The 27,558-nt window shown below is 36.6% G+C and overlaps 1 protein-coding gene across 1 annotated transcript in view; it reads right to left on the bottom strand.

Moving 5' to 3' along the window:
* LOC136260456 (uncharacterized) overlaps positions 1-27,558 on the bottom strand; it is a 99,850-nt gene that overhangs the window by 39,428 nt on the left and 32,864 nt on the right. Inside the window, exons 22-38 of the mRNA XM_066054219.1 lie at positions 24,741-24,983; positions 19,297-19,548; positions 18,397-18,633; positions 18,021-18,317; positions 16,680-16,988; positions 16,085-16,387; positions 15,517-15,698; positions 15,080-15,197; positions 14,645-14,902; positions 14,473-14,565; positions 14,025-14,336; positions 13,080-13,400; positions 10,678-11,001; positions 9,049-9,336; positions 8,719-8,991; positions 2,102-2,161; positions 1,775-2,050 (exon numbers count right to left, since the gene is read on the bottom strand). Coding sequence (XP_065910291.1) covers positions 1,775-2,050; positions 2,102-2,161; positions 8,719-8,991; positions 9,049-9,336; positions 10,678-11,001; positions 13,080-13,400; positions 14,025-14,336; positions 14,473-14,565; positions 14,645-14,902; positions 15,080-15,197; positions 15,517-15,698; positions 16,085-16,387; positions 16,680-16,988; positions 18,021-18,317; positions 18,397-18,633; positions 19,297-19,548; positions 24,741-24,983 — 4,146 coding nt within the window. The remainder of the gene's footprint in view (positions 1-1,774; positions 2,051-2,101; positions 2,162-8,718; positions 8,992-9,048; positions 9,337-10,677; positions 11,002-13,079; positions 13,401-14,024; positions 14,337-14,472; positions 14,566-14,644; positions 14,903-15,079; positions 15,198-15,516; positions 15,699-16,084; positions 16,388-16,679; positions 16,989-18,020; positions 18,318-18,396; positions 18,634-19,296; positions 19,549-24,740; positions 24,984-27,558) is intronic.

The raw sequence follows: 27,558 nt of genomic DNA, 5'->3' as shown, positions 1-27,558 counted from the left end.
GTGCATGTATCAACATGATCCATGCACAAACTGAGATGCTCATCATCTAGCTACCTCACAAAGTTTATCACCAGCCTCTACCCATGACAACTTTTATTGTGGTTAATGTAGAATGTAAAATGGTTCTGCACATAGGGCAGGTACCATAGAATAAAAGCTAAACTGAATGTGAGCATGTCTTCCATATATAATATGTGACTGGGCCTGCGAAAATAGGGCATGTGGGCACAAAAAATTGCCTACTTTTTCAAATGTTGATGCATCATAACTTCGTATTCCATTTTTGCATTTCTATGAAATTTTCAGCACTTATTACACATTTAGTTGGCTTTACCATACAAGTTACAGAATGAAAATATTCTGTTCCAATACTGAGATATGCAATGGTATGTAGTGAGGTGTAGTGTGTGCCCATATACCTTATTTTCGCAGGCCTGGTCACATATGTATAGTATGTGGAGTTTATTCCTATCCTACCCATATCATACAATACAGTTACGTGTAGTACTGTATAGTAGAGATCATGAAAGGCTGTGCTTTTCTGCAAAAGTATTGACCAGAAATTCCTCACAATACCTTTATGCTGCCTTGGTATAGTCAAGCCCAAAAGTGATTTCAGTGTGACCCAAAATGCTTCCAGTAAGTTGCCATAAATCTATTTTTTATTTAGTAAAAATTTATAATATTGATAATTATCTGTCATGACTGATGCGAGTGTAACTCAATAACAGATAATGCCATGGGGTTGAGTTTTTCAGATTTTGGCATACCACAGTGCATACAATACATGCATCATGGACCTCTTTGTGTCCAATTTCTTCAGTGCAAACTAAGGTGTTGATTTGTGGGTAGTGCATCACTGCCTTCATGTGTTGCTTATAATGCAAGAATGTATGGAAATCATCTGTAACTTTGCATCACATTTATTTACAACAGTTATAGTAAGCAGATTGATGCCAGATTCCCAGTTTTTCATTACTAGGGCTAAATGGCAACTTTGCTATTATCACTCAGTATAGGATTGCACATGTGGTCATGCAAATATAGCCTCATACATCTGGTGTCATACTTTCCTTTGATGCAGTGTTATAGAAGATTTCCAATATGAAATTAAGTTTACAAACAAACAAAAAATTGGATCATTGCAATAGAATGTGCTAAAACTAGGGGGATAATTAAAGTGCAATGTTATTGAGCTGGATCAGGGCTCAATTGTCATTTTCTGTCATCCAAGCTACAGCACCTGTGTTTGAGATAGGATCAGGGGTAGGTTGGAGGTCAGGTACAGATAATGGAGCTGGTCTCCCAGCTGTTATGCCTGTTGATGTCTAAGTAATTTATGTAGTGATTAGTTATAATTTCAATTATTTTATATTGAGTCATTTTCGCAAGTGATGACCTGTTTTGATTTAGCTGTTTATTGTGATTGTTCTGATGTGATTAAAAAAAAGTAATTAAAAAGTGCAGATACTTTTAGACTATAAACTTTGAAATAAACCAGGGTGGGGATTAAATTTGAATTTCGGGTAATGCTGAAACATTTTGTATTGCAATTATCCTGTAATAATATTATTTTCGTAACATTTTCTACTGAAATAAATCAACAAGATAACATTGTTTTTTGATGAAACTTAAAACAAATTAGGTAGTGAATTTATTTCATACCCAAACTAGTGTTAACTGTTAACTACCTTAAAACGTGTTATTTAAAAAAAATTACAGACAATAGAATTTCTTGAGCTTACACCACACAACTAGCTATACACTATGTTACCTGCAATAACATTTACTGTGATATTTTGTTCAACCAACGCATCTTCAATGGCAACACGACAAGTGTAAATACCACTGTCCCCTACTCTAGGATTGGCTATCATTAAGTTATGATTGAGTGGTGGTGGAGAAAATGATATGTCATCTCTTTGTATAACATCTGCTCCATTGTGAGTCCACAACAAAACAACTTCCATTATAGATGGAGTACATGATAAGGTAATGGTATTTCCTTCCAGTAGAGTGATTGATGAAAATGATCTTGTGAGATTTAACACTAAATGCAATTTTTAAAATGTAATTTTAAAAAATCCATACATTTACATACCTTCTTCTCTCATTATGTTAAGTCGAATTTCAATATTCAGAAGTTGTACATCATCTATACCTACAAGAATAGGTTATCCATTGTAACCAGATATTGCAATATCAAACTAAATTTAGCCATGAGTTTATTATGTACAGGTTTGTATAAGGTACGCAAAGATGGTTGCAATGCACTGGTTAACACTACGAGACTGTATGAATTCAGTTTATAATGTGCTTGGTGAATATCACTATCTTTATAAACCTAAAATAACAACATAATGTAAAACCCACCACTCAAGTGCTCAAATGTTTGCACAAAGTGCTTTAAAAATCTTCCATTTTTTTTATTTTCCAAGCTCTTAGAATGTCACTTATATTATGCTCCTAAGCTCATAACATTTCTTATTTAATAGTAGTACACCACTTACTTACTATTCTATAAAGCGGAGAGGTTCTATGTGTATCTTGTCCTTAGATTACATCACTGTGATGTCATTATGTATGGAATGGTGATTAAGTATGTAATAATGGTAATATGGGTAATAGTGGTAATACAGGTAATAGTGGTAGAGTATCGGTGTAGTGAGTAATGCAAAATCCTATTATATTATAATGTATTACTTTGACTTATTTATTGCAGAGTACAGTGGACTTTTTAAAATGGGGTTCTGCCTTGAGGCATGATCAGATATATACAGTTGTTTGGCTACAGTCCAGCCAACTAGTTGTAGTACTGTATTTTACGCGATAGTATCAGTGGCGGATATAGGATTTTTAAAGGGGGTTTCTGGAAGTTGGTATAGCTGAATAAGGCAACTGATGACGTTTCTCCAGAAAATTGTCAATTTTAGAAGCTCTAAGATCAGATTTTAGGCTACTGTTAGTTAGCAATTACAATAAATTGAATGTTTTAAACTGTAAATATTATAGCTAACTATAGGGAAAAGATGGTGACTATAGCTGTAGCTTTGATAGCACTATTAGAGTATTTACTTGATTGCTCTATTAGAGTATCTTGATCGTTTTTAATGCAGTGGGAGATGAAAAGTGAAGTGTTGCTGAGGGTTTAATAGCTATAAATGGTGTCAGTTAAGTGCAGCTGCATGCATGCTACTGATATACAGTGGTATATAGTTGTTTAAAATTGTCAGTACAACAATGTTTATGTATTTATACTGTCACTGAGCTAAATTTAAAAGGGCGTTTCTGTCAAAACCCCAGAAACCCATCTAGATCCGCCACAGACTGCATATAACCAATTCTCAGAAATGTTTTAGAATGAATTTTACAGTACCACAAGGCCTAACTGGAAGGATTCGAAGCCTTAAAATACAATTATAAAGAACTACATAACTGAATTTTGGAAGGTCACTGCAAAATGTATATTAATGCATTGTGATTCACCAGCCCTGGCAGCTATGCATATGGATTTCTCACAAATGATGGAGCAATTTATGACCTTTTAGGAGCATCTGACAAACCATGTGATACAAATGGTATGTCATGATGCCTACTTGCAGATATCCATTGGATTTTAATCATGTCTTTAATGACTATAATATAACCTTCTAAACCTACTATGCATGAACAGTCACAGGAAGGCAATAAATGATACATTCCTTTATCTGAATAAAATGATTTTTGCAGTGGAGTTGCTCACCAAGGGGTTAGCTACTTTCAAACTTCACGACAATATTAATGGTCAATTTCATATCTCAATCCAAATTTCATAGCAAATGGCAACATTTTTGATTTTAGTCAGGAAGTCACAAAGGACCTCGTTCATTACACGATCAGTGATATACAGAAAATATCTGGAATTTCACAAATTTTGATTGTCCATGAGTGACTGACTCCTCATTTCACATACCCAAATTTGAGCAAAATCACCCCAGGCACTCCCAAGACAAGAATGACTACAAATTTGGAATTTTCTGTGCTTTTTTGCCTTATCCTTCTTCTTTTTGCAGCATACTTATGTTGAACTTTGCTACACCCTAAGGAGGCCCAAAAAGCAATGTCAGTACCATTTTTTTTGCGAATCTGAAAACTTTCCATGGAGTTACAGTAAAACCAGTTGTTCATGTACTAAAGGCCAACCTTTCGTCATGCTTATATGGTAAACCACTTGCAAGTAAATTGGTCTATAAATAGACTTAACTACTGCAGAAATGTCTTTTGGTGGATTGGAATAATGGTCATAGAGTGACTACGCAAAATCCAAACATGTGCAGTAGGCACACAATCAACTTTTGTGAAAGAAACATAATTTGTTATCACACCTACAAGGCAGCCAATGACAAGTTTAATACAGTTAATCAATGGCGAATCCAGGATGGAGCATTTGGGGTAGTGTTGTTTTAGTATGGAGTTTTAGTTTTAGTTTTAGCTATAGTTGTAGCTAGTTTCATCAATAATTTTAGTTTTAGTTATAGTAATCTTCCTTAATTCTTTTTAGTTATTGATTTAGTTATGGTTATTCACTCTTTGTTGTTTTAGTTTTAGTTATAGTTACAGTTAAAAACATGAAAACCTTTTAGTTTTAGTTACAGTTTTAGTTATGTACATCAAAATCTTTTAGTTCTAGTTCTAGTTATAGTTAGAAACATAAAAACCTTTTAGTTTTAGTTATAGTTATAGTTAAAACATGAAAACCTTTTAGTTTTAGTTACAGTTTTAGTTATGTACATGAAAATGTTTTAGTTCTAGTTCTAGTTCTAGTTAAAACTTGGAAACCTTTTAGTTTTAGACACAGTTTTAGTTATGTATCTGAAAACCTTTTAGTTATAGTTTTAGTTGTACATAAGAAAACCTTGTTTAGCTTTAATAGTAAGCACAAAGTGACTATATTTTATGTGAATGAAACTCTTGTTATAATCTCAGTACCATTTTACCAGCTTAGTAATACAAAATCTTTGTATTACAAGACCTGTCAATTTTTTTATGATATAGATTAATACAATACTTAATATAGTGCATATGACGCAATCTGTCACAGGTATTCATTATTCTTTCTTAGTAGAACTTCCCTTTCTAAGTTACTATCAGTAAGTCTGTTGCGTTTGCCAGATGTTGATTCCCTACTTGTAGAAGATACTCTTTCAATAGTAGTCTGGTAGATTTAAGGTTGGACCCAGAAAAAATTCGAAGAAAGCTGATTTTGATATCATTAGAAAGCAAAGTTTTCATAGAATAACATATCCAAAATCCTCTAAAATCCACCTTGGGGAAATTTTTTATGGCCAATTTAGTTAGTATTGAGGTATATGTGACTGGGTTCAGGAAAGTGGATCTTCCACACATAACCAATTTACCAACTTTGACAACTCATAACTTCAGATTGGAAAATGGTATTGACTTGAAATTTGATCAGTAGTGATCACCAGCATCACTTATTAGTTGCAGAAACTTTCTGGTTGATATTCACCTTGTATACTAAGTTGTGGTTTCTTTATTAAATGCATTTGGTAGACCTATTTTTGCAAATCTGGTCATTTTTGGCTAACAAAAATGCATATTATCCTTAAAATATTTTCTCATACGAAATTCATTGCAATCAATATTAGCTGTATGAAATAAGGATAAGACTAGTTATAGAAATAAAAAAGGTGCCTATCATGTAAGTTCTGAACAAATATATTTGTCATGATTATTGTAAACAGTTTCTTCAGCACTTCTGCAACTCTCTCCCCTGCAACTGCCACATGCTTCAACATACTTTAATCCATGATTACACTGAGAGCATAATGTTGCTACCACATGGATTTACAGTAAAAAGCTTGCATTTGTATTGTACAAATTTAAGTTAGGACTTCTGGTGTTAGTCCCATTTCTGTTATCATCAGTTGCATACAGCCTCGATCCTTCTAGTTTCCAGCTCCATTATGGTAATGGATCAAGTTAATCATTAAGTTCCTTCTAATGAATAACTTGTAGATGCACATACAAGTTGTGAAAGTGTTCTTGCAATCATTTGCACATCATTTTCTTCTTGATTAGGCCAACTTTACCCCGTTCAAATGTCGCAGATGTTGTATCACAGCCACTCCATGCAAGCATGCGAAAAGAGAAGATGTAATTATGATGTTACACTAGGACCTATGTGCCCAATAATGTCATCAATTTTCCAATTGTCAAATATTTCCCAACCTCTGAAAGAAAATATATACTTGCTATGCTCTGGTGCATCATGCAGGAGGACAAGAACATCAGTGTCATCAGCTACAACACACTTTACTTCCCTCAATTGCAAATTGAAGTGCACATTGAACAATCAGTGTGTCAGTATCCAAATTACTCTGCACAACCTGGGCATCATCTCTCAGATATTGGACAATTAATTGATGTTTGCTCTTTTCATTTGCAAGAAAACTTCCTGGCTTTTGTATGCTTCCGTAGATTCACTTGACTGAATATCTGCACCTGCACATACCGTAACATACCTGGGGATGCTGCCAGCCCTACACACTGATTGCACACATGGAGATTCTGACATACTGATGGTCCAATGCACACTTCAATAATATAATTTAGCAATTGAAGGAAGTAGAGTGAATGTTGTAGCTGATGACAATAATGAAGTTCTTGTGCTACTGGTGCACGCTGGAAGCAGAACATGACAAGTACATATCTCTTTTCATTCAAAGGTTGTAAAACATTTGAAGATCTGGAAAAATGATGACGTTATTGGGCACATATGTAGGTCCTCTTTTCACATGCCTGGGTGGCTGTGATACAATGTCCGCAACATTTGAATAGGTAAAGTCAGACTAATCAGTAATCAAATGATGTGCAAACAATTGAAAAGTTGATGATGGATTATATAATGCAACAATTCACATGTTGAAAAAGTTGGAGTTTGATGGGAATCAGTCTGATTTATTGAGGAGTCTCAGGTATACAAAACAAAGTACGTACATGGAAATGGTGGCATCAGAAAGTTATTACACATGCGAGCTGTGAAAGTGTGCTAACCCTTGCAGTTGGATGGAGCTTTCAGGATCAATGGTTTTACCTGATGCAAGAAGTTATTGAACTTAATATGGGGCTGGAAACTAGAAGGACTAAGGCTGCAACCGATGATGATAGACATGGGACCAGTCCCATAGATCATATAATTAATTTTGTACAATATAAATTCCAGCTTTCCACTACAAATCCATGTGGTAGCAATATTATGCTCTTGTTGCAAACATGGATTATTAGTGTGTTGCAAAATGTGGAGGAGAGAGTTGCAGAAGTGCTAAGGAAACTATTTCTTGTGAAAAAATAATTTAAGGATAGCACATTTTTGTTGGTCACAAATGACCAGATTTGCAAAAATGGGTCTGCAAATACATCCGATTGAGAAACCACAACTTAGTGTTCAAGTTGAATATCAATCTGAAATTTTCTCTACCTAATAAGTGATGCTAGTGCTCATTACTGATCAAATTTCAAGTCAATACCATTTTCCAATCTGAAGTTATGAGTTGTCACAGTTGGTAAATTGGATATGCGTGGAAGATCCACTTTCCTGAATTTTTTATGCCTCAATACTAAATTGGCCATAAAAAATTTCCCCAAGGTGGATTTTAGAGGATTTTGGATATGTTATTCTATGAAAAATTTGCTTTCTAATGATACCAAATTCAGATTTCTTCAAACTTTTTCTGGGTTCACCCCTTTTTTTAGTTATATCTACCGGACTACAGGGGCTGTTGAAGCAGGTATGCATAAAACATCACAAGCAACAGCTGCAATAAGAGGGAAATAAGTGGTACAATTCCAAAAGTAAAATGGATCATCTTCAAGCTCAACTGTAAAATTTTCTTGCTTGTAATGCTCAATTTCTTTCTCTTCTGGAGACAATTCAATAATATAAATTTAATTTTAGTTATAGTTATAGTTTTGGTGATTATATATGTTTGTTTTAGTTATAGTTTTAGTTTTAGTAATAATATAGATTTGATTTTAGTTATAGTTATAGTTTCAGTGATTATATACGTTTGTTTTAGTTATAGTTTTAATTAACTTAAATATATTCACCTTACTAAAAGTACTTTTAGTTTTAGTTACAGTTAACTGAAACAACACTAATTTGGGGCAAATAACCTTTCCTCCCTCCCTTTGTGGAGGAGTCATACTACTTTTGATTAAAATGCTAAACCTTGTCAGGCCAAAATCAATTTATGTAACTCATGATATTGTACATATTACTAAAGCAGCTGTCACCCAAAACCTTTGTGTGTACTAAGTGCCTCTTAAAAATTATTGTGTGCTGGATTCATAGCCCGTTAAACAGCTTTTAAGACTTCACAACCAACTGCAAAAGCCAAAATGGCTAAAGTCAACATGCTGTAAAGCCTTAATAAATAAATAAATAAATAAATAAACAATGACACAATACCAAGAGGTGGTTATTAGCTGCTTCAGAAGAATACAGCTGAGAGAATCTGCTCTCCCCAACTACATACAATTTAGTCTGTTTGTGCTTCTCCTCTTGCTAGTTTCTGGATCTGCTCCTGATATAACATACATTGTATACATGTATCTACGATGGTTAGCCAATTACTATTTATATTAATTATACATATGGTCCAATTTTTTAGTAACTAGCCCCAAGTATATTGTACAGGGTATTTCAATAATACTAACCTGCTGTAATGGTGTAGATACCCTCATCACCGTCCTGTACTGGTGGAAATGTGTAATGGTACAACTGAAAGTTAACAGGATCTTTTTCAAGTCCATCCACTCCTACTACAGCACCATTATTATTAGCATGAGTGAACACTAAAGAGTTAGTGATATTATCCTGTTGAGATCTTGTACCATCAGAATCAATGGCAATGATAATACTGATGACTGGACTACTACCCAATGGCACTACCAAAGTCTGGTTAGTTAACAATGAGTAGTAAGGATTTTCTGAAACAATGTCATAGCAATATTCACTTCAGACCTACATAACAATGAATATCTTACCTTTAGTAACAAACACATCTTTTCGCAAATATCTGTAATCTAAGTAATCACAAATCAGATATGATGCAAAATCATCACTTGGATTTACAAACATTGCTAAAGATGAGACATTAAATAATTTTGTGTACTGTCTCTCAACAGTTCCAGTCTGATTGATCATTGTCCATTCAACAATATCAAACATATTACCAGGGGTACATGTTAGGGTCAGTGTGCCATTGTCACTAAAAGCATTAATTATTGACTGATTCTCAACATCTCCTCCTCCATCACTGATGATAACAGGACCTGATGTGAATTATTCTTCATGAAATAATTGCACACAAAAGTACCCTATGACTACATACAGGTGTATACACTGTATGTACCACATGTAGAAGTAAGCATTAGGAAATTTAAGTTCAAAGAAATAAAACGAAGTGAAACAAGGGAGATTTCCCTACACCTGAAGATATACTAGAGGACATTTCATCCTTACTTCAGTCAAGGGTATAGAGTGAAGTAGGGATTAAATGTTCATAATATATCTTCAGGTGTAAGCGACTTCTCTTGTTGTACTGCTTTTTACTTCTTTGGTCCCTAATTGAACTTAAATTTTTGATTACTTTTTTGTATCATTATTATGACTGATGAACCTGTGCACACTGCATTAGAAGAAAGAATGGCACCAGGTTTGTTTTCATCTGAACGTGAGTCCCAATTACCAATAATTACTGAAACAGCAAAGAGGCCATTACACTTCGTCTTCAGCTATGTTCAGTCCAATACACAGCATACATATGAAGGACACTATGAAAAGGACCCCTGCAAATCAATCCACTCACAGCAGATATGGATGATACCCATTACAAACATAGGGCACAATCAATGGTGTGACCGCAAATCGACACCTGGCACTGTCAGCAAAGTTAAATGGGACACAAAGGAGAACACAGGTATATTGCATGAAGTATGCACTGTACAAGGCACCTGTTGGGCTGAAGCGACATTGAATAATGAAGACAAGCCCATAGCCTTAGTCATTATCAAGGTATGTTTGTCTGAAGGCATCAGTCAAGCAGTTAGTCAGTAGAAAATTCCACCAAATAAAGAGATTCGTAGCAACTTTTTGGAAGTGTTTTGGGTCACACTGAAGGAACTTTTGGGCTTAGTTATACCTAACCAATACTGTTAAGGTGCCATGAAGGTATTGTGAGGCTGGTTTTAGGGTGAAAGCTAGAAGCATCAAAAACCATGGTAAAAATAGCAAACTATGTCTACCTGCAAAAAAGGTATGTAGAAAAAGTAAACACAAATGGTAGAAATGCATACTCATATGGTACAACCATACACATATGGTAGTACCATACACGTACAGTATGTACCGTATGATTTTTTCATCATATATGTATGGTACATACCATTCGCGTACGATATGTACCATATGCATATGGTACAAAATACGCATATGGTATAGAACAACTACACACTGCGTAAAGGTTCACCACATTAACAATGATCACTTTTGCCACAATTCAAATTCAATTAAATTCCAGATGTCGCATTAGGCTGCAAAGTCCTTTTAGTTCAGATCCAATAAACAGACATCAACCTTTACAGTCTAAAATTTGCGATGCCTCAAAATCTTACCCGATGTGCTAGTTCTCTCAAAGATCTCTAGTTCAATAGAAGCAGTAGGAACACCATATCCCATCACTGACATGTGAATAGAGTAGTTAGTGAAGACTGATAACCCGGTCAAATAGTAATGTGTCATAGGGAATGACAGTGGTAAACTAACATTGAAGTCATCACTTAATATGCCAGGAAACATTTGAATCACACTGGGATTTGCTTTATAGTAAATGATATACTGAGTTAGCTGACTGTTGGGATATTCGGGATGCTTCCAAGTGAGGTAGATTGAAGTAAGAGATGATGGAACAGCTGTGAGGTCACGAACAGCTGTAGGTGCTACAAAGACAATATACACAACATTGTTAGATACAATATAAATGGCATACAAAAAGCCAAGGCTTCGACGCACAAAGCTTTGTTAGGAGATATGGCGATTTTAATGAATCATTGTGTAATAACTTACCAGTGCCTACAGCTGTGCAAACAAAATTTGCACCAATTGTTCATCTGTTCACTAGCTATCACTGAGTGGGTGTATACATTTCTGATACCCAAAATTTGCCCTGTTTTGAGCAGCTTTTTTCGAGCGGGTAATAATATCACAGATGGTAGTAATAGGGTGGGAGGGTGGGGGTGGACGGTGGTCTTAATATACGGGTATAAAATGGAGTAAGAAGACGATTGGAATCCAGAGGCCAAGTTTGGGCTCTCCATGACCCTCCATGGCCCTCAAATTACTCCAAATTGACTGAGAACACTATTGGCGAGCTCTCTGTGAAGTCCCAGCTCACTACACACCATTATCACAAAGCCATGGCCATTTAATGGTGCCAATCTCACACTCGTGGCTTTGACAGGGTCGGAAGAAAGCTGCTACGGAAACCAGACTTGCCAGTGCTGAAGGAAGTACAGTGTGAAATATGATAGTGTATTAGACCAGCAATCCATTTCTGGTAAAATCGTAAGTTTGATTTTGTGTGTGTGGAAGCCTTGTTATATGAATTCCGGTCACATATGGTTGTTGAAAAGTTCAATAATTTAGAATTACGACATTCAAAAAGATACTACCGTTAGATCCCTAAAAATTCAGTAGAATAAATAAATTCCATTACTGTCTGGCCAAACAATTAGAAAAAAGTGTGCAACCTGGTGCTATTGTCGGGATAAATTCCTGATACATCCTGCATGCTTCAAGGCTATGTTATTGATCGGTTTACATTTAACTATTACTTTCTGGATTTCTTTCTACAGGGAACAACAGAAATGCCTTGAGGCAGAATAATGATACCATGAATCAGCAATGTGTGAGGAAATGTGCTATACTGTGAGTGCCTGCATCATCCAGGAGGACAATCAACTACATCGCTTATGAATACAATCGCTCAGACATAATATTAAGTATTTCAACAACTAATAAAAATAGAAACTATAATCAATAATTATTATAGGCTACCTTGGTTTGCATGTGATAATTAATTAAATCTCGCTACCAGATGCTGAAATGCTCCACGACATAACAGTGGACAGCGTTATCAGATGGTATCATGTTTCAAGGATATTATTTTAGGCCCTTTCAGTTATTGCAGAGATCTTATTCTGTGAACAGGAACTTGGAAATGATCGTTTTGCAATATATAGCTGTGCTGTCACATGATGACATCATTGGACACGTATCCTGAACAATTTCACACTTGGTACTTCATCCAGCATTGATGTAGCATATTGTGTAAGGTCACTGGGTATCATCAGTACTCAAGAGATCTTCGTCCAGGTGTTGAAAAATTAGCACACTTATAATTAGAAATTTTGTCTTGTTTGCCGAAGTTTGTAGCATATTGCATTCAATATACGGGGAGTACCAAATATTTAGAGATGCCGAAATTTTAGGGAATCTAAAATAGTGTTTTAGTCACACATAAGCTCATTATAAGGAGTTCTAAAACACCATAAATGTTTAATTTTAAAAAATTCTAGCAGAGCAGAGGAGTTTTACAGTGCATATATTTCCATAGAAACTATAACCAAGCCTTCTGAGAATATTATACAAGTGTCCTTAGAAAGTCCACTTCAAGCTAAATGTATTCAACTGTTTTGCCACTACTACCCCAAGTGCATGATCACTTATAACGTTAGGGATTATGTGAATAGAAACCTTACACAGTTGAAATGAAACTCAAATATTCATTATAAAAACACTCAAAAGATAAATTGGAGACCACTAACTGCTGCTGAGATCAATTTCCCATAATCTGTGTCTTGGTATCCAAATTACGCATGCAAATGAAAGGTTAAAAAATCAGTGGCATTTATATTGCATCCAACCACTTCTGGCAACAGAGTATTCTCTACAAACATACAGTACTATATTACACCCATACTATTTTTTTATGATAATACACATGGTACCTCTGTACCTGCAGGACTACTTTGATTTTGAATCTCAACAGGACCATGGTCAATAGAGTATTTGATATTGATAGCTGTGATGGCAAAAGTGTAGTCACTGAAGTAGAAAGCATCAGGAATGACATGTTGGCCTTCTCCTTGTCCTATTGTTTCAGTTAATGTACCATTGAACTGAGGTCCAACAGTATAAGCTGAAATGAAGGAATAGTCTAATTGTTGATAATATGATCCATTGATTGCATTAGGAGGTGTCCAAGTGATTGTATATGTTCCTCTGGGGTTATTCCCAGCTGTAAACACTGCTCTTAGGTTCATCACAAGAGTAGGTGCTAGAAAACAGACACATCGACATGATAAGCTCTAAACGTGGTTAGCCATAGAAGAGCATAATATAACGCTACATATTTTTATTATGCAATCTTAACATAAAGTTCCAGTGTATTTAAACATCATTTCAATACACTAAATCCACCTGCAATAATCAACATTAGAGGGATGAACACATGTTTTTGCCCCACTGATGATGTGCTGTAAAACATGTTCCCTGCCAAAGTTTGAGAAACACTGAAAATGTACTTAACTCTTAGGAACGATAATTCACACTAAACTTTGAGCCCTTATTTTCACTTTGACTGCAAAAGACACCTATCAATACTTTTAAGAGCTCTATAAAGTTATTTATACCATGGGACAAAAGCCTTATGACAAGTGCCAGAAAAGTGATATTTCAAAAATCTTTCATACATGCACATCCAGCACTGGGAGGGAAGCATGGCACACATGTTGTTAACATGAAATGTAGTTTGTGTACTTGGGGAGAGGACAAATGTTCAATTTTTTGATGCTATCAGAAATCAGGTGAATGTAATTAGTACAGTATGCCATACAATACAGCTGTACATACAGTACTGTACTACACTTATATATCATCTGAAATTTACATATGTACTAACCATCTTCATCAGTAGAATGTGCAGCAGTTACAGGATCTCCTAGACCTGCTCCAGTCCTTCCTCTCACCTCAACAGTGTAGTTAGTGTTAATAGATAAATCATTAATAGTGTACCACAGTGTATCAGGACTAGTGATGTTCACTCTTATTCCATTACTAACACAATCACCCACTGAGGTTGGGACATAACAGAGTTCATAACCAGAGAGGACACCTTGATCACATGCCAGTCTATCCCAAGTGACCACCAGGGTAGTTGAGTTACGAGACATCCCAGGATAGTTTACTGTGAGATTATTGGGTGCAAGTGGAGCTGGGGAATAGGAAAAGTACACATATGCATACACCTATTTATTATACAGAAAATGTTTAATACTTCAATTAATGAGTGTGGATGTACATGATTATGTGTACCCCATTATTTCAGCACTGGTATATAAACCACTCACTGTCTTCTCTGGTCAGGAAAGTGCCATCAAGTGGAGGGCCTTCACCAACAGAAGTGGCAGTAAACACTGAATATCTGTACATCCGGTAAGCAACTAGTAAGAACAAATGTATGATAACGTTGATTGCTCTATGAAGAGTATGCTCTTTGCATACTACGGTAATAACACTAACCTAGATTATCCAATGTGATATTGGTAGGAGCTTCACCAGGTCCAGTAAAGTTAGTAAACGCATTCATCACTTCTGTGTTTACTGGTGTGACCTGCTTTCTTCTACCTCCACCACTACCATCAGATATCTCCTGGAACTCAACACGATAGTAACGGATGAATCCATTAGGATCTGATGGAGGGTCCCATGTAAACACCACACTAATCACTGGATCAGTGAGATTTACTATCATTATGTTTTGTACTGTAGTGGCAGGAGCTGTAAGAATACAATGGTAAATCATTTATAAATTGACCATTCCTATTTGTAAGTTAATTGTGCAAGTATTGCATACTTATTGGCTTGCATATACAAAATCTGATGTGACTAGTATAAACACACTGAACATGAAGAACTCTATTTCTCACTTATAGGATAACAACAATGTACACTTACTTGATTCATTGGTAATAATCATAGTAGTAGCATTCACATCACTCTCCCCAACTTGGTTGTTAGCTGTTACTTCAAATGTGTATAACTGAGACTCATATAGACCAGTGATGTTAAGTTCCTGTGAACAAAATGTTTCTAGCTAATAAACTGACCATTGGCACATGCAAAAGCAAACCAACAAACCATAACCTCAATATTTCAATACTGATCATGAATACAGTACATACATACATACAGGGTCTGTAAGTGCGAGTGTCTTGATTAATACATCAAGTTATGTAGCCAACATGTTTTGCCTGACTAGCTAGTACTGTAGAAAGGCTTGTTCATAAATAAGTTAAATAACAGACATAGAATAAATTGAATAGATTTGTTTCACAAAACATAGTTCAACCATTTAATAGGAGAAGTTTAAGCCCTTAAACGATAGTTCTTACCATCTCTGTTACATTAATAATCATCATGTAGTCACTAGATATGCTATCATACTGTTGATAGTAGATGTTGTATGATAACATAATCCCATTTTGTTCTCTAGCCATAACTGGACCCCAACTGAGTTCCACTGTAGTAGGATCAATATTTGTCACATTTAGATCAGTTACTGGACCACTGGGAACTGTCGGGAATGAAAAAGAGAGAAATTCCACATAATACATTGCGTATACTGTAACTGTATACACTAAACTCAGATTAGCTGTAATTATGTTTATGTAATTTTTGGGGGATAAGCATCCTGGCAATATCAGCTAAACAGAAAAAATGGGGGAAAAGCCATTTTGAAAACTAGTCACTTATATATTTTGCACCATATGGCAGCATGTAATCTAGATGATAAGTTAAATCAAGAGCAATAAGTACCACAAGGTGCCTTGTAGCATTTACACAGTCCTGGTTGAATGCATACAATAAATTTCATCTAAATAATTGTTCATAGAGTGTGAAAGCAGTATAGGAATTTTAGCATAAAATGGTTTACATTAAACATAAGTGTAATTCACTTACTGTCTGGTAATGTTTGTACATCAATAGGTGAACTGTAAGGACCAGCTCCTGCTGCAGTATGGGCCCTCGCTTCTATAGTGTAGTTACCAAACTCTTCCAAGTTTTCTATCATCAAACAAGTATCATCTCCCATTGTAGTATTGAGTGTTAGTGATTTATCCTCATTAAAGTCTGAAGTGTTGTAGCGTACTTCATAATGTGTGATGACCCCACGATGATCTTGACAAGCTAACTCATTCCATGTTACATTAATAGTTGTAGTAGTTGGGACTGGAGTAGCCACCATTGGAGCAACACGAGGAGCTGGAAATTGGAGAAGAAATGTAATACAATGATGATCCCAACAACAAGTCAGGAGTTCATAAACATTGTAAGCCACCTTGTGGTATTCTTGTACTCCTGGCGCAAGCATAAGATATTTTACCTGTTGAAATTCTCTAAAGCCATTAAGGGATATACATGCAAAACATTTGTAGGGTAAAACTATTTAACACCTATGTACATTTTGGATAGAAAGGCATACAGAGAAAATCATACATGTCAGTACACCATATTACAGTTACTTTGGACACTAACTACTACTCTATCACAATACCTTCCTCCATTGTTCTAACACTAACTGGTGTACTGGGTACACTGGGACAAATATCATTGATGGCAATCACAATAAAACTATAATTCTCCCCAGGATGAAGGTCATTGATCATGGCCTGCTCCTCCATACTAGTCACTGTCACATCTTGTGGTTGATTATTAGGTGCCATTACCAGACAATCAGGATTCTGGTAGGTGATATTGTAACCAGTAACTGGAGCATTATTGTCATGAGGTTCAGTCCAGTTAATGAAGAGATCACGTGAAGTAACATCAAACAACCCAACATTGATGGGTTCATCAGGACAATCTGTGATAGGAGAAATGACCATATACAAAGAGTTACAACAATGACACTTCAAAACAATCTTTCCAAATAAATAGCTTATAGCACAGTATGTATGCATTGAGCTGGATCCTCAATAATATTTAATAACTGATGGATGCAATTATGCATGATTTTGAAATTGGATAATTTGTAGCTCTGCTTGACCCACTAAAAAAATATTTCAAAATGTTTTGTTCAAATGTGTAACACAATTTTTACGGTCACCCAAAATTTTTACCATAGATTTCCTGTGGAGAAGCCATAAAAGTACAATATCCATTACAACATATATGTCTGTTGTTGACACCTTTACTATCACCACTAATCATCTGGTTGGTTGAAATGTTAATTCTCTTGAGAAAAAATTCACCTTTAGTTTTTAGTTGTTTTTCAGAATCCAACTCAACTTGTACATACTATAGTTCGAAAAAATCCCATAATAATGGTAAACATTTTGAGTCTGGCTCCATACAAGAAATTAGGACAAATAATTACCAAAAATATCATTGCAGCCCATTTCTTGGCCACTGCCATTACATCGTTCTCATAGTAGCCATTCTTGATCATCATTATAATTTATTCTAATTCTTGTACTATTACAAGGGTTTGTATATTAAAACATGCACCTAGCCCTGAAAAAACATTCAGGTATTTTTCTTTTGAACATATCACACATGTATATTTTCAAAAATTGTGCACTGATTCTTCATCAAAATTGTACAACAAATGGAACATTAAAGCAGTTTAGTAGTGTAACTCTTCCAATATTAAGTACACTAGATAAAGCATACTTGTACATGGTATTATCTGTACATGGTATTATCTGTACATGGTGCAAAAAGTACAGAAAATGAAAACAAAGTTTGAATGTGTAGATTCCAAGGGAAATCCCACAGTAAGAATGGCCGGTTACAGGTACATGAATTTTTGGGTTCCCATATTACACATACTTGTGTGTTGCACATCCACAATGGCTCAACCACACAACATGTTACCAAATGTCTTGATACTCACTTTCTACAATAACTGTAGCATTTTGTATGTCAGTATCTACTACATTAGTAGCTACACACTGGTATAGTCCTGTATCACTAGTAGTAGCATTAGTGACAGTGATAACACTACTATTAGATCGTAGTTCATCTGTTGGTGTAATTGTGATCACTGATAGGTCTCTGATGGTATAGGATGTGTCATTCTGTCTCCACTCTATGATAGGAACTGGATAACCTGTAGCATTACATGTTAGCACGAATGACTGTCCAGCTGTGACATTCTGTGTCTGTGGACTATCCATTATCACTGCAGCCACTATGGGGAGAAAACACAAACATCATCAATAAAACAATACAAGACAAAAATCACCAGTTACATACAAACATGTCCTCACCATTAAGAGTAGTCATGTCAGTAGTGTTACCAGCATTATTAGCGATGGTACACCGATAGTCACCACCATCTAATGGGTCTGTATTGTCCAGTATCAGTTCCTGTACAGAAGACACTACTGAATTGTTCCTTAGTTGTAACCACTCATAGGTATTGCCAGGACCACCATCAGCATAACATGTGTAGGTGACCATATTGATGACTACTACTTCAGTAATTGTAGCATTGTATGGAGCAACTGTAGGAGAATAGAACATGTTATATATCTCAACATATCATAACATGTACAATGTACATACTAGTAGCTGTACTGTGAGTATCACTGTATAAAGCAGTTGATAGCTACGTATGTATAAATAGCAAAGACCAATGCGCTAGTAATGCAGCATGTGGTTTTCTCCCCCTGCAACCAAGGCAGTATTACCACACTTCCTTGAATAAATGCCACTCTCATGTAGTAGTTGTAGCTACATACTAACAAGTTAATTTTCAGCATTTTATATCAGGTTTGGCAGTTGTGAAACGCTAGCCCTCATTTATTTGTTTACTTACTGGAAGTCCCACAATGCAAACGTGTTATTAGTTCCTTGTTATAATATACTTCCTTAGGGTCTGATAGATACTGACAATATTCATCAACAGTAGCTTGTTCCTCCACAGGTATGTAATGGAGTATGTGATATCTTAACTATGATATACTAAAACTAACTCTTGGAGTGAGTACATACTGACACAAGCATGGAGCACTAGACTAGCCTCCTACAGACTAACAAGAAGCGTTTTACCTAGTATAAATGTACAAGTAGGAAATATGGTGCATTCTTTAACAGGTGAGAGAAGAGAAAAGCACTGGGTATAAAGTGTCCATTGTTAATATTTGTACAGGTAAAATGTTGCCTACCAGTAATTCTAACAACATTAATATCATTTCCAGCAGCATTAGTTACTGTACACTGATACACTCCACCATCAAAACCAGTTACCATTGGAAATGATAACACAGGATCTTTGGCTCCACTAATGACAACCCCATTTTGCCTCCACTCAAACATATTGTTGGGACCTCCTTCAGCTGAGCACGTTAAATTCTCGTTAGAGTTAAAACTAGTTAAGATGTCTCCTGGTGATGTCTGAACACTGCCCTCAGGTGATACTACACAATGAAAGCATCAAAATAAGAAATGCGTCACTTCATAGACAAAAAAATTTAAATGTAAAGATTTAGAAAATCAAGTGGTATTTGGAAGTGCATGAACTCATGACTAGACAAGTAACTCCCTTACAAAGCATATTTATATGCAAAACAATTTCCTATAAGAATTAGGAATTTTATATCAGAGTAGGGACAATGTAGTACCCCGACAAAAAGTATTGAAACAAGCTGGATTGGAATAGTATGTAATGCCAAATTACTATAAAATATTCTTACTGGGTTGTGAAGAATCTATAATTGAAATGCAAAGTAGGGATATATATATATATATAGAATTAATTTTGTATTTACTTCTTATTGTTTTACAGTAATTGGACATCATGTATTACCTTACAGCATAATTTGACGATGGAAAAATTTGACGAATTTATTATTGTCAATTAATGTTGCTTGTCAGTTTAACCCGGTCAGCAGGTCTTACCCTGTTGTGAGCAGGTTGCCACCGTCAACAGATGGTGGTTGTTTTGGTAGGTGTGCAGGGTTTCATGGATTCTCCTATTAATTCTCAAATAAGCCCCTTTTCAACAATTTTACATGATGTATACAGCATGTTTTATTACAAAGGCTTTGAGGTAGGAATGCTTGAGGATTCTAACATTCTCTGAAGCATAAGAATTTCCACATGCCACAATCGTCCTAATAGAAACCCTGCACTGTCACACCCTGAGCTAGCCTCAAGATGGAAAAGACAATGGAAAAAAATGGGGGATTTACTAAGCTCCCTGCTGGGACTGTCTGTGATGCATGCTTCACCTCCCCACACCCCCGTTATTAATTTTATTTTATTTATTTAGTTTGTTTTGGGCAATACATTACATTAAACCCCACCAAACAATCCCTTTGTGATTATCATCTTCTAAAAATACTAATATGAGCTAGTTGGTAGAGAGGGGAGTGGTAAAGGTGGGACAAGATTCACTATGCCATGTAGCACCATGCGTTCTAACACCTCTCCACACGCCTTTTTCTTGTAACGCATGCGCAATGTTATTCTCCAATTATTGCCAACCCTTCTCACGTGTGTGCCTGCCCAATCTTCCCCCTAGTCATGGTGGAGCTTCTGGTTAGTCACTATCATAATACATATATGCATGCTTGACTGCAACATTAACCTAGTTTAACTAGTTAAATTCCATATATTTACAAGGAAAATTTTGACAAATGTGCTGACTTCAATAGTCTAATTAACCAGTCAAGTGAACTTTTAGGAGGAAAAATTTGACAAATTGCAACAATTCACCAAATTCGTCAACCCCCCCCACCCCCCCACCCCCATTAAATTATTATGCTGTATGGTATACTCTGATCCAGCTTGTTTCAATACTTTTTTTATTGGGGTGCTACATTATCCCTACTCTAGTTTAAAATTGTTTGTGAACTTTTTTGCAAATTCATGACCACCAATACCCTCGAATGTATGCATCACAACTCTGGTTTAATCATATTCATGAGTAAGGTCATGATCCGCAGCGATTATGAATCTGCAGTTATATTTATACCGTGTGTTTATACTCCAATGCGAATGAGTTCGGATTGATTCAAACCAACCATAAATGTATACACAACACAAAACAACTTGACTTAATCACAACTATTGAAAACCACAATCACTATTTCCCAACAGTTTTAAAAACCACAATCATTATTTTAAAGTATTTGTAAACATGCCTTCGTATATGACACAACTTCATCAACTTCTTTCATGACAAATGGATGTAGTATGAAGCTGCTCTTTACAATCAAGGTGATGTTGTAATGCAAGACAAAAGGCTACTTTTATGGTGTTTACAGTTCTACTGCAAGCAGAAATTTCTTACCTATTTGGACGGCACCCTAGAAGTGTTTGGATGTTTGTCAGGTTGTCAAAATGGTGGGAAGACGTTGTATTGAGTCGATTTCATCCCTGTGACTGGAGGGAGAATTTCAGGGTAGGCAAAGCAACATTTGATTACCCTTGTCATAATCTACTATCATTAATTCAGAAGGCAAACACTAGCATGAGGAGGCCAGTCTCAGTTGAGAGGCGTGTCACTGTAACATTATGGGTACTAGCCACACCTTCTCTGATTATCGCAGTATTGCCCATTTATTTGGTCTAGCTTGGTGTACAGTGTGTCAGATAGCTCACAAAAACTGTAAAGCTATCATTCAAAAATTCAAGTCAGTGTACATCAACTTTCCTACTGGAGATAATTTAACTGATGTAATTCAAGTATTTCATAGCAAGTGGAATGTACCTCAGTGTGCAGGTTCTTTTGATGGTACGCATATACCCATTACACTACTCACACTGATTACAATAACTGTAAAGGATGGTATTCCATCATAGCCACAAGCTGTGGTTGATCACAACGGATTGTTTAGGGATCTGTGTATTGGGTGGCCCAGTAGTGTACATGATGCACGTGTGTTTTCTAACTTTATGCTCTATAGCAAAGTTGATAATGGTGAATTACTACAAGGTTAAGAGTTAGCTGTACAGGGTGGAACTATTCCAGTTTTTCTTATAGGAGATTCAGCATATTTACTGCTGTCTTGGCTTGTAAAACCGTTTGCATTCTCCTCATCATTGTCACGATAGCACAAAAATTACAAATACAGAACATTGAGGGGTAGAGTCATTGTTGAGATGGGTTTTGGAAGATTGAAGGCACAGTGGAGAAGGCTGAACAAGAAGATTGATATGTACATAAATAATGTACCAAATGTTGTCCTGGCATGCTGCATTTTACATAATGTTTGTGAAATTCAAGGTGACGAATTTAATGAAGAGTGGTTAGATGTTTGATCAGCCAGTTGACACGCATGTTTCTACCACTTCTCAAGAAGGTGGTGCGTACAGTAAGAAACTTAGTTAATTATTTTGAACATCATTAACTATTATGTAATCATTTGTTTGTACACACAAAGCTCATTGAAATTAACTCATCAGTTTTACTGTTTATTATTGTGATTGATTTATACGTTGACTTGTTCTTACGTATGTACACTCATGTACAGCTTTAATGATCAACTGTATATATATGGTCCTGCATGACACTTTAAAACTCATTTGTTGAACCAGGAGGGCTGTAGTACAGACTTGACAGAGGAGGTGCATGATATTGAGGAAGGTACATACTGCTTCCTCCCATACACCCTGCAGCATTTGGACCATTTTAGATGGAATTCACACTCCTCACGCTTTTGTTATTCTTCAAACTGAAGCTGTTTTTCCTCCAGTTCCAAAAACATTTTGTCACTACTTATTCCATGTGACATTGTCTTCACTACTTTGGTGATCACATCTTCTAGTATCTCTCCTTTACTTCGCTTTCTCTTTTTTCCTTTTATTCCCACTTTGGGTGTCTGTGACTGGAACTTCATCGAAATCTTCTTTCATTGAGGTCCTGCTGCCCTTGTGAGGAGGATGTGTATCACTCACACTAGTGGTACTGCTACTACGACTCTGGTTGTCAGAAACATCACCTGAAAAATTGCTTTGATCCTGGGAACTACTTTCCTGATATCCTTCCACTTCTGTTTTATCACTATCTGGTCTGAGTGCAGTGGCTGTGATTATAATGTCTCTAGCAAAACAGGGGGACGAATAGCAGGGCATGCAGCCAGTATCTCATCTAGTTTGTTGAAGTGTTTCCATTCGGTTCTTCCACATCCTGTCAGCTTTTGCTTGTCTTTAATCTTCTTGTATTCTGATGCAGGTTTATTCACTTTAGTACATCACTGTTCACCAGTTTTCTCAATGTCATATTCAACCAAACTCCTTGATAGTCTCTCGTAAAAGTGCATATTACTCTAACAGCCCTCGAGTTGTTCCTGTATATGTACCTTCCTTGGCCCAGCAGCTAATCAACTGAAAGACTTCAGCATTTGTCCAGCTCACTGCCACCATTGTTGGTGAGTCACGTGGAAAGTTGTTTGCTCACATGATCACGTAACACTTTGGATTAATTCACGGTTTTGTTTATACACAGATGTGAATCACATTGAATCGCACTGGACCACCTCAGGCAGGTATCCCTATTTAAAATTGCATGGCTCGATTCTGTGTGTGTTTACACTGAAGCGTTAATTGTCCCAGATCGAAACACACCACAATAGCTCAAATTCTTTGTCTAGTGTAAACAGGCTGATAGAAGTACAAGGGCTGTCTACTTACATTCCACTAATGATACAGACCAGGGTCTGGCGGTTATGCCAGACTATTTCACTTAACTGTACACATGAGGTTGCATCATGGTTGACAGTAGTTTACTTTTACACTTTGTGCGTACCATTCTACAAGCAGTCCATTTTCTGGTGGCAGGCAACATCTTATGTACGATGGATAATAGCTCACCAGCTGAACTTAGAGAACATGTGCGTTCCAATATTGTAGTACAATAACATTATGCAACAATCTGTGTGCCTGGAGATAGAAGCCGTAATGTGCTTGACTGATGGCTGCTATGGTAAGAAAGGATAAAAGTAAGACAATAGTGCATGTAATGCATGTCTATCAATGTGCCAAAGATTTCTTCTTAAGTGACTTTGACTGTGAAAGAAGTAGCGCCGCAGCTGTGGCCACTCTTCTCTTACATCTGAATGAATACATCAGCTGGGCAGGCGGGCAGACGGTAGAAAAATTCTGTTGAATGAACTTTAAATTTCGGATCAATCTGAAGGCACCTTTGGGCTTGACTTTATTCAACCAATACTGGCACATTACCGTGAGGGGAAATCGAGGCAGGTTTTTGGGTGATGTTTTATCATACCAAACCTTCACGGTCCCTACTATACAGTACTGTCACATACATACTGTATGATAATAAATGTTTCGCTCAAATTGTAAGTACGGTGGGTCTTTAGTTATCTGCAACTCTATTTGGACCTCTATAGATGTTTATACTTTTCTACACAAAGATACACTACACTACAGGCATGCACACACACACACACACACACACACACACACACACACACACACACACACACACACACACACACACACACACACGCACACACACACACACACACACACACACGCACACACACACACACACACACAAACACACACAACAACAACAACAACAACACACACTACATACCTACACCAGCAAAAACACATGCACACATGCACCTACAAAACTTACCAGTTAATAATGCTGGATCAGACATAGCAGATGGACCAGTGGAGCTAGCAATACAGGTATAGTTACCAAAGTAACCATATGTGACATCAATACTGATAGTACTAGTATTGAAAGTCTCATTGGTAATGGGAGTAACCCAACTGTATGATGCAGCAGGAAAAGCTATTGCAATACATGTGAAGTTGATGACATCTCCATTTCCTGCCAGTTGTGGTGTTGGATGAGTTGTGATGAACGGATCAACTAGTAAGTGAAACAATATACACAATTAAATGTAACAAGTGTATATTTTACACATAGTACAATGTTTATTCATTTTTATTCAGTAAGGCTTTACAACACAAGTACTGAAAGTCTGAAGGACACCTCCTCTTTAAAGTTGTTAGTTTGAAAAGTTGCAGGATGTACAAAGTGTATGTAGAAAAGAAGTGTGGATATAGTGATAGTCTCATCCACCAGAAGTAGTTACATGTATTATACAGGTTAATAGGTACAGGTTATTGCTTGGGTGGGAGTAGCATTTGTAGTGACTATCTAGATAGTTAATGATTGCACATTTGCTGATATTTTCATGAACATATTGTCATTGTGTATTGATTCTCGTGTCATTTATGTTGTCCCATCAGCAAACCCAATCTACAGTACCAATTGAAGAGGCAGGATCAAGTGGGAGGTGGTGGATACCATGGTGAAGCCCAGTGGGTTGTGTTGGTGCAACAAGCATTTTAGAAGAGGTACATATAATAATACTGAGTTGTGGTGAACCTTACATTTTCAATTCCAGCACTCCACCAGGGTAGTTGAGAGCTCGGTGGGTAGTACTAAGTAGGGGTGGGCGATACCAGAAAATTTTGCTTCGATACGATTCCAAGTACTTTTGTCATGGTATTGATGAGTATCGATACTGATACTGAGTATTAGTGATTATTGTATTTAGTAGCCAATTAATGAACCTCACAGTGCTGAAAATTTCTCAGTGATGACTGTTGGGTTGAATAAAGCTTGCATTACAGTACAGTAATGGCTGAAAATCCATTTTTTAGTGTTCGCACCCGTAACACATGCACAATGTAAGTAAAATATCACGTGATCACCGAAATTTCCGATTCTTCATAAAAAGTACTCGATACCAAAATATCGGACATTCTAGTATCGGTATCGATATTTTTTTACTTGTATTGCCCACCCCTAGTACTAAGGCTAAATTTGCTTTAAGGTAGGTTCCTGAACCTGGCTGTAAAGCATTTAGCAAAATGTGATCCATCAGACACAATTTCCTTCCATTGTTATCTGTTGCTGGTAGGCAGTGTGGCTGAGGATGACTCCTAAAATTCTTGACTAGTTCTCAGAATGGTGACTTTGTGTGTGGGCCAACAGATTCAGAATGCTCTCATAATGACAGCACTGCTGTGTGCAATGAAAAGAACTTCAGCCGCAACAAGATGTTTTGAGTCTAATGGTAAGGTTTGGCCAGCTGGCCAGTGGAACAAAAGGGAACAAGGACCAGTCACCATCTAATCAGAGTGAGTCCACGGCAATATGCCTGCTCACAACTTATTGTCCCATACTCTGCTTGGCACACAGGCAAGTGATCTCCAAAATAAGTAGGGGTACTTATGGACACAGATCTTCCTTCCATCCTAGCCAGTCTGGCAGTTTAGATTCCTAAGTCAACATAGCAAGCATGTTTGTCAGCCAGGGCAACCTTCATGGCGTCAGCCACAAAACAGCAACAGCAGAGGTTTAGGACAAGTCTGGAAACTACAGACTGAGAAGCCTGCTAAAGACCCTTATGTGGACTTGAATCAATATTTTCTGTTGGGACCATCAAGGTGAATGCACCATTTGCATAGGGTGCAACACTCTTTCCTGGCATCAACACCACAGGTGATTTAAAGGCTGAAAGCTATGAAGGTATGATCAATTCCAGAATTTCAATAAAAAAACTGCTTTTTCTGCCAGTGCAGTATCAGCACATTTGATCATACTGCCACTACATTCACCCAATGGCAGAGTTCCCTCTGTTGCAAGAATTATCAAATAGGAAGCCCAACCCACACAGTAACTCTTTCCACAGTTACCTTACAGGTAGTCTACTATATGATGGCCTATCCAAGGACTAGCTTTCTCATGATTTAACATTGTTATTATAATAGTTGGTACTTCAGCAATATTTATTTATATGTGCATATGCACTTTACTTCCCCTAATCATTTAAATTTAGGTATGGTACTAAAGGTGGGATCTCCTTCGGGACACATAATGGGTGGAAGAACCAGGCAGTGTATAATTGGCAGGCTAACCACTGATCTCATATTGCAGTGATGATCTAGGTATAGCTGTGGTGAAGGTTGCCCCTTAACCCAGGAATTAGAGAAACTGTTTCTTTGAGTTATAGCAAAGAAACAGCCAAGTTGACCCTGGACTAATTGTCTACAGAGGAGCACAGTGTTAACAACAGAATTAAGTGTTCTCATCAAACGTATTTGTTGACAACCATAGGAGTAGGACAAGCCCACATGAACTGATATGCATTACACAATGTAATGAAAGTATTTCACATGATCCAATGGTTACTGTACTAATATCAGTAAAGAGGTTAGAAAAGGTTCAATAGACATTTGAATTCTACTGCATTTTTACTTTACAATGGTGTGAATTTTGTGAACAAAAACAAAAACCATTATGAAGGCATCAGCATTTTGAAATGACAAAATATGGCAGTTGCCAATTCCATGTATCTGATTTGTCGTATATAGTCTCCTAAAGGATTTACTTATCCTATCTGGGGAGGTTGGCTTGGAGAATTGGTACCTAA

The sequence above is a fragment of the Dysidea avara genome, chromosome 1 (genome assembly GCF_963678975.1).
Source record: "Dysidea avara chromosome 1, odDysAvar1.4, whole genome shotgun sequence".
Lineage (NCBI taxonomy): Eukaryota > Metazoa > Porifera > Demospongiae > Dictyoceratida > Dysideidae > Dysidea > Dysidea avara.
This window is presented reverse-complemented; position numbering and strand designations above follow the sequence as displayed.